We start from the raw sequence: 21,216 nt of genomic DNA on the forward strand, positions 1-21,216 counted from the left end.
ATTAGTACTCTGTTGTGAAATTTTCTGTTTTGCCCTGTGAACTTATTGCATGCATTAATGAATCTGCATTCTTGCTCCATTACTTGTCCTCATTTTACCTCAAGAGACATAGATAAATTAGGCTCACTGTGGAGCTGTCTGAGCTCTCCAGAGTAGCAGTGATCAACTCAGCTCATTCTATAAAATTGTTTACAGATGTCAGCAAAAGTTAGAGCTTTTGAAAGCAGATATGAAGAAACTTCTCTCAGAAAGCATTTGTAATAAATGGGCAAAGTAATGGGAGATGAGTTATCCCATCAATCGTATCTTTTGGGGTTATTTAAAAAAACAAGCATTGGATAGATAGGGGCATCATGATATTAGATGAATATCAGTGGCCTGAATGAAATGCACTTCACTTTCTTCCACTCATCCCTTCAGCCTGTCATATTCTCCAGATTCAGCAGTGCCAGAGAAAGGAAGATGAGTGATACCACCAATTCCCACCAACTTTGCCTTTATTCTGTATATAACTTTGAGTGCTGTTTGCTTCTTGTCAACTTCTAGCTGCTTTTTTTCTCTTTCCTCCTATTTTCTTTTTCCTTTTGAACTGCTACAGAAGAAGAGTTTGGCTTAGCTGGCCAAGTCTGTATCCTTGTACTCTTGTGTCTTGCAATCCTTAGACCAGAGCTAGAGTGAAATTCAGTGTTACATCATTAATTAATAATATCAAGAAACGTTTGGATGTTGTGTTGAGGGATCTGATTTAGCTGGGAAGTATTGGTGATGGTTGGACTGGATGTTCTTCTAGGTCTTTTCCAATCTTGATAATTCTGTGATTCTGTGATTATGTAGTCAGAAATAATGACAGTTCTATAAGCTCCAGAGCTGGTGGTTTTGAATCGGAATGCTCTTCACATCTCTCCTCCCCTTCATCCTGAACCATCATGAAGTATTTTGGCCATGCTGAAGTAGAATCACAATCTGTTTAATGCAAACTTTCTGACTCTGCTGACCTGGGATGAGCATAAATCTGTGATGGGAGGCTCTACCATGATGGGAACCTCTACCAGATGTTTTTTCCATTTCTAGAAATGAGGCAGGTTGCTGTATCTCCTGTAAGTAGGTAGAACCAGATGTTACAATTTGCGTCTTATTTAGATACTTGCTCTATATTCTTCATGTGGCTCAGTAGAGAGTTGGAAAAAATGAATAAGTCATAGTTTAGTAATATGGCGCAGCTCAGTGTGCCATGTAGAATGCTGGTAATTTAGCTGGTAGTGATCAGTCGTGTAAGTAAGGATCATTCACCATTCTGTAGATGTTTATACAGCGTATCTGCTTCTTAATTTTGCAGACATACTTTCCTACCCTCAGGGTCAATGAAGATCAGTGAGACACAAGTTTCAGACAGTGGAATGTATTTCTGTGTAGCCACCAATATTGCTGGGAATGTGACTCAGTCAGTGAAACTAAGTGTACATGGTAAGTTTTAACTTAAATAAAATCATCAGCAAGTTTCAACATTGAATTTAGTATCCTAAAGATGTTATATACGTTAAATATAATTTTAATGTATAGTTACATTTTTTCTTTCATATGTTAAATGCTACTGACCCATACTCTTTCTGCTCTTATTATCTCCATATGCAAATTGTTTTTACTGATTATATGGAAAAGAAATACTGTATAGATGTACACATTAGGTGTACACATTACCTGAATATATATGTTTGTTCCTATATATGTACACGTTCCTTTCATGTCACTTAGGCTCATGGAAGAATTACAGCTGTATAGCATGTTTGACTCTAAGGCCAGCCAGAAGAATTTTAAGAGTTAAAAACTCTTGTTCTAGTACTCTTGGATGTTCTCTGTGCAACAGAGTCCTCAGTATTAGGTTTGAAAACAATGTCTGAAAATCGCAAAGTTGTCTGAGGCTTGTAGATGCTGAGTTCCCACCAGCCTTAATGGTTCCCTGTCACTACAATCCCTGATAAGAATCCAGCTTTCCCTCAGACCCCTCTAGATATCACAGGCCTCTACCAGGTCTTCCTGGAGCCTTCTGCTTTCCAGGCTGAACATCCCCGTTCTCTCAGCCTGAGCCATCTTACTTTTCTATGTGAACTAGAATTCACATAGAAATGTATCCACCTTCCTCCCCCTCAGAGAAGGTGTCTAGTTTCTCTTGCTGAGAGATGCCCCCTTCCCTTCCCTCTCCTTCTTACCACAAATCATCGAATTCTCACCCCCTTGCCTCCCTCCTACTCTTGTTGTGATGGGGCTCCAACCACAGTCTCCTTACAACTTATGTAATGTCATCTATCTTTAGCTCCACGCTCTCACTTTTGTTTCTCCTCATCTGTATCAGATAGAAGCACAGCTTGTGGCATGCATCCCTGTTGCTGGTGCTGATGCACAGAGGAGAGTGGGAGCAGGAGCTGTGACCTGGCACAGCCCAGACGGTGCTGGTCATTGCATGTCGTGTATGTAGTTCTGCTGTGTCTCATGCAGAGTTTGAAAGTGCCTCACATGCCATAAATGTGCCAGCATGGAACTCCTGCCCCTGGCAGCTCTAAACGCTTCAATTTCATGAATGCAGTTATAATGACTGTAATGGTTTTCTGTAGAGAGAGGTCTGATATCACTGTGCATCTTTATTTGTCTGTGATTGTACATTAACAGAAGAAACGGCACTTGTTACTGCTTCAGACATTTGTTTTTAGACTTTACTGAAAGTGATCCTTAGAAAAACATTGTGGCAGAAGAGTTCAGTCAGATTTGTATTATTTTTTTGGGATCAGAAAGATCTTTTCCAGTAGTATTTTATCTTTTTGTCTGAACTTGTATTTGGAAGCATACAAAAGTTAGGAATTAGGGGAAGGAAATTAAAATGTCAAAAGGGAAATGTAATTAAATTTTTAGTAAAAGCTTTTGATTCTTTTTGTTATGAAAAGCCAGCATGCTTAACATTTCAGATCTTCAGGGTGTAATAATAATACTCATATGGAAGTAGTGCAATAGAATTTGAAATGTAGCTTCTCCAGATGCCTTTAGTGATAAGCTATTGTACATCCTACCTGTAAATAATGTGCAGTTCTGCATGTGAGAGAGTTCTGTTTCACCCAATAAAGAAGGATGTTTTCTAAAATGACAGAGAGAATAACTGCCTTCAGAAATGATCTTGTACATCACTTCCTTCGCATTACTGTTGACTTAACATGTCATCTTGCTTAGTTCCTCCTAAGATACAACGTGGTCCTCAAATTATGAAAGTCCAGGCTGGCCACAGAGTTGACATACCCTGCAGTGCCCAGGGGAGCCCTCCGCCAACAATCACCTGGTTTAGAGGCAGCAATGCTGTGCCAATAGAGAGTGGGCAGCCCACTCACAGCCTGGGTGGAGCTCTGAGCATCAGCAACATCCAGCTTTCCAGTGCCGGGATCTACAGGTGCATCGCCAGTAATGCAGCAGGCAGTGACACCTCTGAGATAACAATTCAAGTTCAAGGTATTGCTGCTAGGACTGTAACCTTGCCTTCTCCTCTATGTTTAGTTTTATGGCAACACAGTCAGGTTTATATTTTGGAGGGTGATGTGCCTTGCCATTGACAGTTACAGCATGTAAAATCCAAGTCTGTTCTAGATGTTATGGTCTGATGTTAATTTAGAAAACTTGGGAGTATGCAAACATTCTGTGGAGAGTTAGCAGAAATAAGAAATTCAAATTGTTTATTTTTTCTTTTAAATCTTCATGATATTTTTCATTTGCTTTTGAAGTATGTAATTAAAACCAGATACCATTATGGGAAATCTTCTCTTCAAATATTTTCACTGTGTGTTCATTCGCATCTCACATTTTCATAGACTGTTTCTGAACATCAGAACTTGGTGGCACAGCTTCAAAAGGAACTGGAATTTTTCATAAGCTTCATCAGTCAGTATGCTATTAAAATGGTGATGGGGCAGCAGTGATTCATGTGTCAGTTTAAACATATACTATAACTCCTCACATGATCAGCTGACATTTGGCAATGCAGCATGACTGACTTAAGTAGGAAGTGTGTACGAATCTTCGTACTAATATATGGTACGAAGAAAAAAAAAATTTTTTTAAGTTTATCTCATTTTTTAGAATTTGCAATAACATTGTCTCTCCCTTCAGAAGACATATAGCATTTTTTTTTTCCAATTTAAGTCAAAAGTTTTATTTGTATTGATTGCTTCCTAAATATTCCTCTCGAAGTCAAGCCTGCTTGTGAGGTACACTTCATCATTGTAGAGTGGTAGTGTATGAATAAGAGAGATTCAAAAATTATGAATTGCCAGACTGCATTCTTACATTTGGAAGCAAGCATAAAAAAAAATTTTGAGCAGTCTAATTTTCTTTCAGAGCCACCTACTATAGGTGATCTTGATCCTCCATACAATAATCCCTTTCAAGAAAGAGTGCCAAATCAACACATTGCATTCCCATGTCCAGTAAAAGGTATGTATCAGTATTACCTCTTTCAGTGACAAAAGTATACTTTTCTGTTGACCACTGATAATTGATAATCCTTGTTATTGTAAAAATGTAAAATATGCAGTGTTTTCCATATATACTTTGTATGGAAAATTCAATCTAATTGCAGTTTAAATAAATTGATGAGGTACTTTAAAAGTCGTTACTAGCCAACAGGGATATTTAAATGTTTAGAACTGAGTTTTTTAGCTGTGATCCTTACTCGTAACTGTAAATTTGAAGGCTCATGAACTCCCAGTGGATTGTGCTTGCCAGCAAGCAATGGCAGTTATTCAAATCCTTCTTATTCTGAGCTGTGTGAACTGATGCTTGAAGTTTTTGCATTATCTTGTTAGGTATTCCAAAGCCTGTCATCAAATGGCTACATAATGGAAGAGAACTGACAGGCAGAGAACCAGGAATTTCAATTCTGGAGAATGAAATGCTGCTGATCATAGCTTCTGTTACACCTGCTGATAATGGAGACTATATCTGTGTAGCAACCAATGAAGCTGGAAGAAGAGAAATAAAATATAACCTGAGAGTTCATGGTAAATAATAAGCACAACTACTGGGGGCATATTTGGAAAGAGATTATTCTGTTTCATTGTTGGAGATTGCATGTCCCAAATCTTCCCATGGGCAGCTGAATCATGAAAACTAAGCTGAGTTTCTATGATACTGTTACTCTTCATGTATTTTTTATTATTTCTGTTAACATAATTTTATAAACAGTCTTTGTGTAACTTAAAGAGCTAGGTTAGTCTCATTAGTAGAGAGCTCTAGTCATTGTTGATAACTTTAACACAAGTAACAGGTGAAGACTCATAGTGAGATGTTAAAGTTTTGAGATAGTTTTACATTTCATATGGTAAGTATGAGAAAAGTTGTTTGTCAGAATGACCATAGAATAAAAGACACTCTTCCCTAATCCTAATTGCAAAATAGGAAATCTATGGATGACTGTGAGATATGTTTTCATATGGCACGTTTTACTTCTTAGACAGTACTTTTACTCCTGTTCACTACTCACGGTTTTGATGCCCGAGCAGGTTCATGTGTTTACACTTAGAAATGCAGGAACTCCATCATGTGCCAGCAAGGCTCACCGATGGGGTTTGGGTTTTTCTAATCCATCACATAGGACCTTACTCTTTAATCTTACATGTTTACAAGTGACAGGCAGGTATTCTTGGGGATGATGAGAGCAGTGAAGAGGAAGGATTATTCTCTGCAATTTACCTCCTTTAATATTCTAAGCAAATAACATGGCATTTTACAGAGTAGTCTCTTTAAATGGTGGTGGAGATTGTGTTCCAGCAGACTCCTTGAAATTCTGCTGTAGAGCAAGAGAAGAGTCTTGTTCTTTGATAAGAGAAGAACATCGGGAGAGTGGTCCAGAGTCAAAGGGGAAATGGAAACTTTCGGGATGAATGAAATGAAAAATGCCTGAAAAATGTAGATGATAGAGGTCTTTGACTTGGGGAAAGGATGAAGGTGGGAAATCACAGAGTTAGAAGACTGAATACACATATGGCTTTGAACTTTCTTGTAGTTCCTCCTGAAATTAGAGATCAAGAAAAGGTGACAAATACATCTATAGTTGTTAATCAGCCTGTAAGTCTCTTCTGTGAAGTATTTGGAAATCCATTCCCAGTCATCTCCTGGTATAAAGGAGATATCCAGGTATGCACAATTAATTTAATTGGTGTAACTGTAGCCATTTTCAGTTACAGAATATTTTGTGTTAATTTTTTCTTTTGAGTGCTTGATATGAGATTTCATTGAAAGTAAATATATGTATATACCTTAAGTACATTTAAACTGTACTAAGAACACCCACAGAGACATCCAGATAAATATGAAATATGACTAATCTATTAATTTGACTGTTCAATAAATCAAAAGCAGACTTTTTTGGGATCTACCTAGGAATTAGCCTTGGAAGTCTTACAGTTCTGTGAATGCCAGAATGCTTGCAAAGGGTATTGGTATTTTCTTCATTTTGTAGATGGAGACATGGGAATTCTTAGAAGTGATTTGAATTTCTAAGGGTTACCCGTGGGTCCTATGCTTATTCTTGTAGCTGATAAGCGATAGTTTATATTAGGAGAGATCTCTTTATGCACATTTATGTCTAACTGCTATTGATGAACAAAGAGTTTCTTTATTATTTTCACCATCTCTTGTATGTTGTGCTAAAAGTCATATTGGATAGATTGCGGTTGAGATATGCTGTAACTGAAAAGGAAAATGGATAATTTTTAAACAGAAACTACCATGTTCTTATAAAGATCCATCTGTGATATCTGTCTGATGTAACTTGGATTACGTAAGGCTCATGTCGTGGGTTCTTTTAAGGTTGTGGAAAGCAATACTCTCCAGATTTTGCACAATGGAAAGATACTGAAGCTCCTTAAAGCTACTGTTCATGATGCTGGGCAATACTCATGCAAAGCCATAAATATAGCAGGAAGCTCTGAGAAGCTCTTTAACCTACATATACTAGGTTAGTTCTGTTTTTGTTTGTTTGCATGTTTGTTAAATGAAAAAAATAGTTGAAATTTAAGAAACCAATAAGTTTCAACTTACTATAAATGGGTTCTTCCTCTCATCTCACCTTAAATATTGTCTACTGAAGCACTTTTTATGATGCATTATGAATGCTTAAAATTTGCCATTCTCATAGTAACACAGACAGAATGCTGTTTCTCATTCTGGATTTTGGTCTTTGCTACTTTATTTTGTATTTTAAGGGTACAGCGCACTGAGATATAAAAGAGTTATGCAGTTTAGCAACATGAATATGGGACTGCTTGTTACAGTAGAAGTGATGTTGTGAATGAGCAGTAGTCTTGCAGTGAAAACTTAAGTTGTTTCAAGGGAACAGCATTATCCACTGCAGCATTTCTTCCAGTCTCCAAGTTTATCTTCCCTGTTTAAATACCAGTTCTTCCTGTTACATGTCTTTTTTTGAAGTTCCTCCAAGTATAATAGGCGCTGATACCCCCAGTGAAATTGCAGTCATCCTCAACCAGGAAGTGAGTCTGGAATGCAGAGCCAAAGGTTTTCCTTTCCCTAGCATTCATTGGTTCAAAGACAGCAAGTAAGTATACAGGTTTTTTTTTTGGCCTATATCTAGGTTATTTTTCTCTTAGAACATAGAGGAAAAAGATGCACAGTAGCAGCAAGCTCTGCTTTTAACTACATAATGTTAGATTATTGTCATTGGATAAAATTAGCGGTAGCATAACATGGCAAGTCCTTTATTCAAAACTCAGCATCCTGCTTGTTTTTGTAAACTATCCCATTTCTGACACAGGTGCCTGCAGGGCATGTTTACAGTATTTGAAGCTAGGAAATGTATGAGCCAAGACAGGCACAACCCTTTCTTTGAGCTTTAGTCTATCTTGAAATACAGTTTTTGTTGTAATATGGCTGTTCTGTTGGCATGATTTTTTAATTAGTGTTAACCTTCTTTTCTAACTGGTGTATTGAACAGTTCTATATATATATATATGTATATATATTTAGAGTGTATATCTATCGATCTATATTCTATATATATCTATATATATTCTCTCTCTCTCTCTCTCTCTCTCTCTATATATATATACATATACTCTCACTATCTATCCATCTATCTATCTACCTACATACCCTAAAGGTTTAAGAACAGTTCTAGCCTCAGTTTCAATTCTTCATCTTATCTTCCTGGAAAGCATGCAAAAATATAATACTTGGCAGTTTAAATATTAGCTGTAAATAGTTTTAAACAGCATTGGTATTTAATAGTTTAGCTAGTCTCCATATTGAACTCACAGATGTTCTGGTATGACAAGAAGTTGATATATTTATACTTCCATGTAGTATATACAGATTTTTTTGTTATCAGCAAAGGATTATCATGACCTAGTAATTAGAAAAGGGAACTGAGATCAGGAGTAGGACTCAGGCGCTGCTGCTGGCATTCTGGATGGCCTGCATAAAGTACCTTTGTGTTTGGTTTCTTCTGAGAACCAGGAGTCAACACAGTTATAACAATTCCTTGTTGTATCGTGATTCTTTGGATGGATGCTGTTTCTCTGGTGTTAAATGATACTCTTCAATGCAATTGCTGCCATTAAAGGAATCCTTTTTGTAATTGTCAGTTTAAATTAATGCCAAAAGGGTGGGGTCATAGTTCTGTATAGTGAAATAATCTCTATTTCAGGCCCCTGTTCTTGGGTGATCCCAATGTTGACCTTGTGGAGAAAGGTCAAGTTCTGCATATAAAGTCTGCTCGAAGGGTTGACAAAGGTCATTACCAGTGCAGTGCCACTAATGATGCTGGCAAACAAATTAAGGAGGTCAAGCTGATCATCCATGGTGAGTTTATACAATGCTTGATCCAAGAAAATCCTTCAGTTTTGCACACAGGATTTTTAAAGGGAGATGCTCAGTCAAATATAAATTACTTAGGAATAAGTTAAATTTAATGCAGAAATACAAAAGAAGGTTTGAAAAGAGTCAGATATAAATAGTCACTGATAAAGAGATTCCAGAAGGTCTTCAGGCAGAGTACTATTTCATCTCTCTCAAGTTGCTGTAGTGGTCATTGATTGTCACGGTTTAAACAAAAATCCACCTGCGGCCGTGACAGGGGGCTGTGGGCCCCGCAGGGGCCCTAGGCCTAAAGGAAAAAAGTTAATTAGGAAAAGAAAACAGCGGCAATGATCTAAGGAGGCACACTTATTTACTAAAAATACTATATCGAAATACAAGATAATACAATAAAATTGAAAACTGAGCTAACGAATCAAGCAAAATAGGAGAGAGAATGAGTCCCAAAACCGAGAGGCCTACTGTGAATCTAGGCGAAACGGTGAAGGCTCCCACATACTCCCCTGAAAGCCAGAACTCAAAAGACATCAGTCTATCCTGCGACATAGTTAATATAGTGTCCAGGTCCCGTGACCTATCTCTCTGCTCGTGTTGTTCTCTGGGAGATGTAGTCTTCTTCTGTAAGTTGCAGATTCAGTAAAATTATTCATGCTTTGTATGATGTTATGATGTGGAATACTGATAGCAAAATTACAAAATTATTAAACCATGACATTCCACCCCTTATTCTACATCATTACATTATGCTTATACATACATACACACTCATACGTATAGTTGTGAGTAATCAGCAACCTTATTTTCTCAACAATTTATATTTATTCCATACAAATTTCTAAGTTGAGAACAAAACTCTATAACCTAACCCACTATTATTTATTAATTTTGAGAAAAATGGCAAAACTGTCAGAAAAAGGAAAACATGTCAGCGGTGGAGGAGAAAGGCCGTGCTAGTAGGGCGTCCCCCACATCAAGGTGCACTCATCCTACTCCAGCCGCCACAGCAGATTTCCTTTTGACTTATACTTCTTTCCATGTGTGCTCTACACATGCATGGCCGGTGCACGATATAGAGTCCAGATGGAAAACTTGCTTACAGAATGCCTAATTAAGGTATATAGAAAAAAGTGTTTCCTTAACATTAATCTACTCTATCTTAAGTCCTGTACCTAATTGGACATTCGTCAAATATTTCTGAGACTCTACCTATATATCTACAAGAAATCATTGGCTGCACTCCCCCAACATCAAATTCCCTTGTGGTGCACATTGGACATTCCCATTTTTGTCCATCATCCACCACGTGCACCCAGGTCCCTGGGCAAAGACAGTACCCCGGAGAGGTTTGCCCTTTCCAGACACTGGAAGGACCCAAACTGCTTCTCCCAACACACTCTTTATGTGTACTACAGGAACCTTATCTCCCTCCACAGTACATAGGGAGCTGGATTGGTTAGGACCATTACGATTACTAGATCCTCGAGTGTTGACCAACCAGGTGGTTTCTGCTAAATGGTTCTCCCAATTTTTATATGTTCCGCCACCCATTGCTTTCAACATAGTTTTCAGCAACCCATTGAATCGTTCAATCTTTACCAGAAGCTGGTGCATGATAGGGAATATGGTAAATCCACTCAATGCCATGATTTTTGGCCCAAGTGGTTACAAGAGAATTTTTGAAATGGGTCCCATTATCTGATTCAATTCTTTCCGGAGTGCCGTGCTGCCACAGGATTTGCTTTTCCAACCCTAATATGGTGTTTCGGGCGGTAGCATGGGGTACTGCATATGTTTCGAGCCACCCAGTGGTTGCCTCCACCATGGTGAGTACATAACTCTTACCATTGCGAGATCGTGGCAAGGTGATATAATCAACCTGCCATGCCTCTCCATATTTATACTTTTGCCATCACCCTTCCCCCCAACAAGGTTTCAACCTCTTGGCTTGTTTAATTATGGCACATGTTTCACAGTCATGAATAATCTGAGCAATAGCGTCCATACTTAAGTCCACCCCTCGTCTCTGGCCCACTTATATGTTGCATCCTTTTCTTGATGACCTGAAGTGTCGTGGGCCCACCGAGCTAGGAATAATTCACCCTTGTTCTGCCCGTCCAAGTCTATTTGAGCCACCTCAATTTTGGCAGCTCGATCAACCTGATGGTTATTTTTATGTTCTTCAGTAGCCTTACTTTTAGGCACATGAGCATCTACATGGTGCACCTTTACAACAATGTTCCTTATTCGGGCAGCAATGTCTTTCCACAGTTCAGCAGCCCAAACAGGTTTACCCCTTCGTTGCCAGTTATCATCTTCCCACTGCTGCAACCACCCCCATAAGGCATTTGCCACCATCCATGAATCAGTATAAAGATGAAGCATTGGCCACCTCTCCCGTTCAGCCACATCTAAAGCCAGCTGAACAGCCTTTACCTTTGTGAATTGACTTGATTCTCCTTTACCCTCAGTGGCCTCTGCAACTTGTCATGTGGGGCTCCATACAGCTGCTTTCCATCTGCGATGCTTCCCTACAATACGACATGATGCGTCTGTGAATAGGGCAAATTTCGTTTTCTGGTAGCTCATTGTAGGTGGTGTTTCAGTTTTTTTACTCTCAGGCCAGTCCACGATCACTTCTAGAATTCCAGGACGGCTGAGTTTTCCCATTCGAGCTTGTTGAGTAATTAATGAAATCCACTTACTCCAAGTGGCATCAGTAGCATGATGGGTGGAGGGAACCTGTCCTTTAAACATCCAGTTTATTACTGGCAAGCGAGGTGCTAGAAGAAGCTGAACCTCTGTCCCAACTACTTCAGAAGCAGCCCGAACCCCCTCATACACGGCTAAGATCTCCTTCTCAGTCAGAGTGTAGCGCTCCTCAGACCCTTCATATGCTCGACTCCAAAATCCCAGGGGTCGGCCTCAGGTCTCTCCTGAGGCTGTTTGCCACAAACTCCAGGTGGGACCTTTCTCTCCAGCAGCAGTGTAGAGGATGTTCTTCACATCCTGTCCCATCTGTACTGGCCCCAAGGCCACGGCACAGGCTATCTCTTGTTTTATCTGCTCAAAAGCCTGCTGCTGCTCAGGACCCCATGAGAAATTATTCTTCTTCCGTGTTACCTGATAGAGGGGGCTCACTCTGTGTCTGTAGTTTGGGACATACATTCTCCAAAAGCCCACTACTCCCAGAAAAGATTGGGTCCCTGTCTTGTCAGTGGGCGGAGACATAGCAGTGATTTTGTCAATCACATCTGCTGGGATGTGACGACGTCCATCTTGCCATTTTATACCTAAGAACTGGATTTCCTGGGCAGACCCCTTCACCTTGCAGCACTTAATGGCAAAACCAGCTTGCAATAGAATTGCAAATGAGAGAAGAAGCACTAGCATGGGATAACTATGTTAACATTCTTATTTTTTGTTGTGTAGAGTGTACTTTTTGTGTAGTCTTAGCAAAAGTAGTGTAGTCTTAGCAAAATACCTGGGGAAAAGATCCATGTAATTAATTCCTGTGATTACTATAGATAATTTTGAGGTAAATGAGGAGATAAACAGCTAGGAAAAATGGAAGGGAAAGATTCATGGAAACGGGAATGTGCTTTTGAAATAAGACTTTAAAAGTGACAAGAGGAGGAATTTTCCGTTTGAAAGGCAGAGATCATGTGACAGCCCATCCAGGCCATGAAAACCATAGGCATAGTGTTAGCAGAAAACCACTCAGATCCCCCTGGATGAGTAGACCTTATTTCAGATTCTTCAGAAAAGGGAGGAACCTACATGGTGTTTCCCACTAGTTCTTACTTTGTTTTAGTTTTCTAGTTCTACTTTTATCTATGTGGATGAAAGCTTTTGTTGATGGAGAAATGCATTTGCTTTTTTTATCTATGTGGATGAAAGCTTTTGTTGATGGAGAAATGCATTTGCCTTTGAACTCAATATGTTTCAGCAGTGTTATAGATTTGCATATGTAGGCACACAGAATATTTCAAAAGTAATTCATCATGGTTTGATAATCAGCAAGATACATCTCGTGGGTGTGGGTCTGACTTATAGGCTCACTGACACGTTTCTTTACATTTTTGTGATGGCATTTTGAATGGACACTGTGGGAATCAGCAGACTCTACAAATCAGCACTCTACAACTTCCTGAAGGGAGGCTGTGATGTGGAGGGGCTTGGCCTCTTTTCCCAGGCAACAAACAGGACCTGAGAAAATGGCCGCAGGTTGTATCAGAAGAGGTTTAGACTGGCCATAAGAAGGAACTTTTTGTCTCAGAGAGTGGTCAGGCACTGGAATGGCTGCCCAGGGAGGTGGTGAAGTCACCATCCCTGACAGTGTTCATGAGGGGTCTGGATAAGGAGCTAGGAGATATGGTTTAGTGGTTTTTCTGTAGGTATGGCAAAGGGAGGACAGTTGGACAAGATGATCTTATAAGTCCTTTCCAAACTTGTGATTCTCTGATTCTATGATAAGTCTAGGATATGCTGAACACGTTTGGCAGGAGAGGAGTTAACATCTCTGCCAGATGTGTCTGGTACTTTCAGCAGCTATAAATTTAGTTGTTGCCAATTGCACTGTGTTTTTATTGCTTCTACAGAGATTTACGAATCCTTTATATTGGCTGATTTTACACAAGAGCTTGTTTGCTAGGAAAAATCTGAGTACTGCTGCCTAGTGAGTGAGGGAAATGACTGTGGGCCAAAAACTTCAAAAGTAGGAGCACAAAGCTGGACTGTTAAGCACATACTTAGTCTCAAAGTAAGTGACTTAATCTTCAGAAATTCAGATTACCAAGCATTTCCCACTCCTTTGCTTTGGTATTTTAAATAACAGGTCACTGTTCTTTGCTGGGTGGATGCAGCTCCCAAGACATCCAGAGTTTGCTTGTTCTTTACTCCTCAGAGACAGGGAAGGGTCAGCGTTGTGCCCAAATGCTTTTCAGGAGGCCTGGAGGCCCAGCTGACTTAACTTGGCAGGTGTTCGAGCCTCAAAAATAAAGTGTTCTCAGGTACTTTTAGTGAGGCAGCAGTGCTTTCCAGTGCCCCTTGGTGTGGTGCCTGTTTGTTAAATATAAGGTATTCTTTGACATTAGATTCCATTTGTTTGTGTTGTTCTCTCTTCATTCTTCCAGCTCAGTGTGCCATAGGGAATTCTCTAGACATGGAAAAAAGCATCTCAAAAGCACCAGAAAAGATCAGAAGTCTGATTAACCTAAAATCTTTTATTCTTAGTACATTCAAATGTTAAAATTATTTAGAACTGCACAGACTTGTATACTAAGACTTTTATGCTGTTCTTTTGTCTTTTGGAATAGTTCCTCCTAGTATTAAAGGAGGCAATGTTACTACAGAGGTCTCAGCACTTCTTAACAATCTTATAAGTTTGGACTGTGAAACAAAGGGAATCCCTGTTCCTACCATTACCTGGTACAAAGAAGGGCGCCCCATTATTTCCAGTCCCCAAGCTTTGTATGTGGACAGAGGGCAGTTCCTGCAAATACCTCATGCCCAAGTGTCAGATTCTGCAAAGTACACCTGCCACGTGACCAATGCTGCTGGAGCTGCTGAAAAAATATATGAGGTGGATGTCTATGGTAAGTGAGAGCTTATCAAACTTGATTATTTGCCATGTTACAGGATGTGTGTTCTGAAAGCCTTCTGTCCTCCTAGTGTGAGCAGCCTTTGCAAACCTGTCAAGGTTGAACAGCAGTCAGTGGTTGCATTTAAAGGCTGGCCTGTGTCAGCAAGACTGTGTAGAAGTAGCTTTAAACTTTGTGCATTAGGTGACTCTTAAAAAGCTCGTAACTTCAGGGGCATTGATACCTTGCTTTAGTGAAGTATCAGAGATATTTCTGCTCCAGGAATCTTTTCTCATATATGTATGCTGACCAGTATTTAGGTGAAATAACGTCTGTGGTCAGGATTCCAAATGTACTTTTTTGAGACTTTCAGATTTGGTTCTTCCTTCTTGAAACCTTGCATATCCTCTTTTGTGCAAGTGGTCTTTAATAAACTACAGGGCTTGGCTTGCCCTGGAAGCAAATTCTCACATGTATGCATGTGACATAATGGTGTGTAGAGCCAAAGAGGGTGCAGAGGAACTAGCCCATTTGCTCTTAATACATTTTCTGGCTACAGAATTAATCACTTGCAATACATTTTTTTCCTTTCTACAGTTCCCCCAGTAATAGAGGGTGATGCTGAAACAGCCCAGAGCAGGCAGGTGGTTGCTGGCAATTCACTGACTTTAGAATGTAAAGCTGCTGGCAACCCTTCTCCTCTCCTTACCTGGTTAAAGGATGGTGTACCTGTGAAAGCAAGTGACAGCCTCCGCATTGTGTCTGGTGGGAAGAAGTTGGAGATCCTCAATGCTGTTGAGGCTGACCGGGGCCAGTATCTGTGTGTGGCTACAAGCATAGCTGGAGAACAAGAAATCAAGTACAGAGTTGAAATCCTAGGTGTGTGAGCAACACAAATACTGATATATCAGATTTGCCATAAAGCATGTTTTTGTCTTTGTTTGTATAATTATATAGGAAATCAGTTATTCAAGCTGCTTATTTGTTAAAGCTGGGCACTGCATATTTTTTTTTCCAGAATTACCAAATAGCTTGAACTCATTACCGTGATCTGTATCTCAGCAGTCCCTTCTGACTCTCTAGGTAAATGAAGCCTTGAGAAAGGCTTGATTTTTTTTCCCCTCAAAACTCTTTCAGGCTTTGAAGCGCCTTCTGGAAGAGTACATAAGTGTTGCATATACATGTAGAGCACCCATTCTTATGTCTGTCTTACTGATCTTGCTGGACAGTGAAGGAGCCAGGAGAAGACACGTGGCAGTGCTTCCTCCCCTGACCACTTACTCCTGCAGAGTGTGGAGAGGTCCTGGAAGAGAAGCCTTTGCTTTCTTTGTTTGCTGACAGAATGTCTTGAAAGGCTCACCCCACCAACACTTCCTTTCACAAGGGATCTCAGACTGAATCTGGGGGAAAAAAAAAAAAAGTACTTTAAAAAAGAGAGATAAGAATGATTTGAACTCAGAATATGTCACTGTCTACCTGTTTTGTTTCCAAAAGGAGAACCGATTCCTAATGAGCTCCAAATCTGTGTCCCAAAGTGAGATGGATGTCAAGATTTTTTATTTTTTTTTTTAATACTAGTACTTCTAATAAACTTCTGTTACATTGCTGATGCAATATTTGTGATGATGGCTTTTTCTCTTCTGCAGTCCCACCTTTTGTGGAAGGTGGGGATGAGTTCTTGGACTACATTGTGGTTCTCCATAGCCCTTTGGAGTTGGAATGTTCGGCAACAGGGACACCTTCACCAACAATCACGTAAGGGGATTGGTATGACAATAAAACAAAAAATCAGCCATTTGATTGGATGAACTTAAAGGTAGCGTTTATATACAGTCCATGTTATTTAGTGAGAGTTATTGTCTGGAGAACAGACTCTTGTCTCTGGTGGAAACAATGGCAGGTACATACAGTGTAATGATTTCACTCCATTGTTTTGAAGCAGTTCAGTAGGTCGTGCCAAAAGATGTGTCCTGGGAATTGGGATAGATAACAAGTGGCAACCAAATCCTACTTCCCTTGCTAATGCAGCTCTCTGTTGTTCATCTGCCAGCAACTGTTGCCTTTGCTTTGCAGACTTCTTTCTGCTTCTTTTGATGACATCTGCTATTCAAGCTGCTTCCTAGATTTCACCTTTCCTGATGACTTCTTTAGTGCTTGTTCACATATGTTCCCTTCTCCTTATGAATCACTATAGTCCATTGGCACCCAGAAGCAAAATACTACCTGACATCTTCAGATCTCCGTGGAGAAAATAGTTTCTGACATGTTCTGTGTAATATAAATGTTTGTGTAATAGGACTGTTCTTGATCTTACTCCAATAGAGATCTGAGATTATGCTTTCTTTTTGGTAGGTGGTTAAAAGGTGGCCAGCCAATTGAAGAGGAAACTCGACATAAGATCTTGTTAAATGGACAAAAACTTCTCATCTCTCAAGCTCAAGTATCAGACACTGGCCATTATAAATGTGTGGCTGTGAATATTGCAGGAGAACATGAAAGGGAATTTGTTGTTACTGTGCATGGTAGGTTACTCAAGGGGAAAAAGGCAACAGGCTCTATTTTGTATTGCTGACAAGAAAAGATACTGAAATATTCAGTAAATATTTTTAGCTTTAGTGGATTGAAAAATAAGAGAGTAGATGAATTAGAAGTAGAGCTACTCTTATTGGGGTCACAGTCCCTCTATATATGTAAATGCATATGTTGAAATTATATTTCACTTTTTGCTTCTGGTGTTTCTTGCAGTTCCTCCAACTATTAAATCAGCTGGTGCTTCTGAGAGAGCTGTTGTGCTACACAAACCTGTGACACTGCAGTGCATAGTGAATGGCATTCCTAGCCCTTCCATAACTTGGCTGAAAGATGGTCAACCAGTAAACACAGCCAGGGGAAATACTAGAGTAAGCAGTAGTCTTCTGTGGAATCCAAACTGTAAAAGATAGTAACTATAAGTTAAATGTGTTAATGCTTTTTTTCCTTTTGCTTCCCTCATGCTGTGATACAAAGATGTTAAAGATTCATCCTGGAGAGCAATGGGCTTTCTTCCTGAATAGGTACATCAGATTGAGTAACAGTGTTCAGTAGACTGAGTCTGATTAGATACCTCTGTTCCAGAGGAGGTATGAGTACCAGAGGAGGTATGAGCCCGTAACTCTAGATTCAGCATCTGGCTTCTTTCATTTGTGTTGTGTTCAAAGTGTGGTCATTTGTCAGGTGGGAGGTTGTTTTACCCACTTGTCATTGTGAGGCGGGATTAGTTGGGTTTTTCCACAAGCACTGCCATTGTAGCACCTGCCTGTACATTCCCTTTCATTGTGAGATTCTGACTTTCGCTGAACAGCCCTTTCCAGTGCTTGCATACCCTAGGGGTTCAAGCATCTGCAGTGACTTTGATCCAAGGTGGAGCAGTTTTTGACATCTTGCTAGAGCTTGCAGCCCCTGCTTCACCATGCTTGTCTGTCCCTCTGCCATCTAGGTCTACTTACAGCTGTACAGCTAGCAATGCAGATGTCCCAGCAATACTGAGGTCTTAGAACTACAAGACCCGTTGCATGACTTTTGACCCTGGATGAGAGGAAAGATGAGACCGACTATATTCATTGTAAATTTCTACTGTGCCTTTATGCCTGGCAATTCTATCTGGAATTATTGTCTGAATTGGATCTCCACTCTGTTTTGTTACAGCTGGAGTCTTCAGGCCATTTTCTGCAAGTTGCTGAGGCCCAGCGTGAAGATGCTGGCAGATACACTTGTGTGGCAACAAATGCTGCAGGAGAAGCTCAACAGCATGTTCAGCTCCATGTGCATGGTAACGATGTTTTAGCCTCTACTTAGAAGCTGAAAAGAGTGATTTTAAGGCAGCTTTTTTACATCTGAATTCTTTTCTCTTTTGAGTTCATTTGCATTTTTTTTTGTTTTTTGTTTTAACCTCTGCACATCCATCTTTCAGTTTTCATTCTTTGTCCAACACCAGCAGAAAGAAGCCTAGGGCAAAATCTGCCTTTCATGGGATTTTGCCAGTGTAGTCTAATTCCACAGTTCCTAAAAAACAGTTTCTTTGTTATCCAGTAATTAGTAGAAACTTTGGCAGTTCATTGCCCTGAGTTTCTCAGAGAGCAAAATGCTTTGTGATTGGAATCTTTGCCAACCACGTGGCTGAAATAACGAAAACACGATGCTTTTGCCTTTTCAAGAACCGCCCAGAATGGAGGATGCAGGGAAAATGTTAAATGAAACAGTGATTGTGAATAATCCAGTCCATCTTGAATGTAGAGCATTGGGAAACCCTCCACCAGGTATGGACATGAATCTTTCAGAATGTGAAGAATGTCTGATCACAGGTTGTTACTTTTCTACATCTTTTGAAAATAATGGATATTTATTAGCATGAAGTTAATTTTGTGGTATTTAAACTAGCTAGAAAGCTTTAAACATGTATGATAGAGAATATCAGTATATTGAGTTTTGTGGAATAAGAATTGGGAAATTCAGTAATTTCTTCTGTTTCTATTTAAATAAATGAAAAACAACATGGATAATCTACACCCTTATGCATACAGCAATGTCTTGTCCTTAGGCAAGGATACTGTTAGAGTTCTATGAAATCAGCTGTAAACCAGCTTTAAACACATCTACTCCTTTCCCCAGTCAGGTCAGTATTTTATGCGGTTGGGCAGGCTTGAACAATACATTCAGTATTGAGTATGCCTCTCAAATAGGGCCTAGGACCTTGCTTAAAGTCTCTTGAAAACCATAGGATTCTCTCTGCTTCAGGCCTCTGGCATGTGTAAATGCAAATGTTTTCTGTGTGTGTACCATGGTTTCTGTGGCTTTCCCAAGTGATATATTATACTAATGATTTTCTGGGTTCTCATGATATTCTAAGCTTAGAAAACCATGCTGCTTGCATCTGTTCTCATCTAACTGAAGAGTGAAGGGATGCCAGTAAAATGTTAGTTTGATCCAGTGCTCTGCTGAAGAAGAGTACTATCTTTTGGCTGAGATGCAAAAATGTCCTCATTTGTTGTTCATTTTTGTTAATTTTCTTTTGGAGTAATACCAGTTTTCCAGTTTTCATTTCCATTTTTTCAGCCTTTGAGATGAACTCTGTTTTGGCTGCCTGTTTTGAGTCTAAACTTCTGAGGTGGTTCAGTTTAATGTAGCAATACTTCAGGGTAAAAGGTGAAAAATTATATAGATTGTGTATTTGTGTATTTTTCAACCTTGGTATGCCTAGACATCATCAAAATAGATGCTTTATGTTACATTTTCTTAACTTACAGAACATTATTTCATAAGCACATGGTGTGCATGTACAATGGCTTCAGATTTGCTATTGAATCCTGTAGGCAGTCATTATTTTGCATAGATGTCACTGATTTTCTCATTTCCTGGCTCCTTTTTACTTTTATTAATTCCAATGAATAAATATTGTATTTTAAATGTTGGAAAAAATGTGGGAAAAATCTGAAGTGTATTTGGACCTGTTTGTCAGGGGGAATACTTCTGGCAACTTTTCCATTTAATTTTACAGCTATCACGTGGTACAAAGACGGTCGTTCACTCACCAGTGCTGCAAGTGTCACTTTTCTGAGCAAGGGTCAGGTTCTGGAGATTGAGGGTGCTCAGATCTCTGACACTGGTGTTTATAAGTGTGTGGTTGTCAACACTGCAGGCACAGCTGAGTTGACCTACAGTCTTCAGGTTCATGGTAAGTATTATAAGGCTTCTGAGAAACTCCTACCTGCACCACATTTGCTGTTTTAAATCTTCTTAGAAGTCTTACTGTCATTCGTCGTACCATTGTCCTGGAAGAGATATGGCAGGGCTCAAGGGAGCACAGCACGTTCATTCACTCTTTGTTGTTTTGTTTTGTTTTTCCTTTTTTTCCTTTAGTGATATTAGGATACATGTTTTTAATATTAGGAAGATGTTATATGGGAGTTTGATTTTTATGGAGAATGAGCAGAGACACCAGATTTGTTGTAAAGATATTTATATTATCATTTAAACATTTGGAAGGACTTGAAATCACTGTGTTTCACTGCAGGTGACTTCAAAGTCTACAGTAGATAAAGAAAGAACACAAGGCAAATGTTCCTTCATAATGCAAGAATCTTAAAGAAAAATATACTTTGTTTAAAGAGGTGAAGTTGAAGTGTAGGTGTTTGCAGAAATGACAGATGTTATCAAAAGCCAAATTGGAGCTCTTTCACTGATTTCAGTGTATTTTGCATCAGGTCCTAATCCAGGCTCCTATCTCTGCTGCGTGCATACACATGTAGGTGGTTTTCAGTGAGAGTCTTCAACACAAAACTGCAGCCCAAATTTGTCAGTGTCTCTGGCTGATATGCATGCTTAGTATGTAGTTCCTGTTATTGTTAATTAACAAATACAGAGCTAGGCCGTACGTTTCTGTTAGATTAATGACTGTCATGGGAGAGAATGAGGGCTCAAGGCATGGTCAAGTGCAGTTAACCTCACCCAGTGATGAATTCACAGAAGATATTTAGAACCAAGGTCATTACTCTGTTTAAACTGAGAAATAGCTCCTAAGCATATGTTTATCTTCTTATGTGTAGTGGAATTTCAGCAGAAATTTACAGTTTTCTAGGGAACTAGTACTCTCTCATTTAGTGGCAAACTCTACACAAATAAAAGTGCTTCCCCTACCAGAATAGAAATATATACGGTTGCAGCCAGTGCTAATTGCATCAAAGGAAGCTGAAAAAAAACAATCCATGCACCTTCTTAATTCAGCTTGTGTGGCAGA

General features: G+C 39.5%; 1 protein-coding gene across 3 annotated transcripts in view; it reads left to right on the forward strand.

Annotated features, from left to right (window-relative positions):
• HMCN1 (hemicentin 1) overlaps positions 1-21,216 on the forward strand; it is a 184,835-nt gene that overhangs the window by 79,507 nt on the left and 84,112 nt on the right. For all 3 annotated transcript variants that reach the window (XM_085510830.1, XM_085510827.1, XM_085510829.1), the window contains 16 exons: positions 1,337-1,464; positions 3,217-3,489; positions 4,372-4,467; positions 4,839-5,033; positions 6,038-6,168; positions 6,844-6,991; positions 7,462-7,588; positions 8,696-8,850; positions 14,181-14,459; positions 15,042-15,323; positions 16,091-16,199; positions 16,797-16,966; positions 17,190-17,344; positions 18,129-18,252; positions 18,638-18,739; positions 19,978-20,154. In XM_085510830.1, the coding sequence (XP_085366956.1) occupies positions 1,337-1,464; positions 3,217-3,489; positions 4,372-4,467; positions 4,839-5,033; positions 6,038-6,168; positions 6,844-6,991; positions 7,462-7,588; positions 8,696-8,850; positions 14,181-14,459; positions 15,042-15,323; positions 16,091-16,199; positions 16,797-16,966; positions 17,190-17,344; positions 18,129-18,252; positions 18,638-18,739; positions 19,978-20,154 (2,651 nt within the window). The remainder of the gene's footprint in view (positions 1-1,336; positions 1,465-3,216; positions 3,490-4,371; positions 4,468-4,838; positions 5,034-6,037; positions 6,169-6,843; positions 6,992-7,461; positions 7,589-8,695; positions 8,851-14,180; positions 14,460-15,041; positions 15,324-16,090; positions 16,200-16,796; positions 16,967-17,189; positions 17,345-18,128; positions 18,253-18,637; positions 18,740-19,977; positions 20,155-21,216) is intronic.

The sequence above is a fragment of the Coturnix japonica genome, chromosome 11 (genome assembly GCF_054131305.1).
Source record: "Coturnix japonica strain WE chromosome 11, WE-NBRP24, whole genome shotgun sequence".
Classification (NCBI taxonomy): Eukaryota; Metazoa; Chordata; class Aves; order Galliformes; family Phasianidae; genus Coturnix; species Coturnix japonica.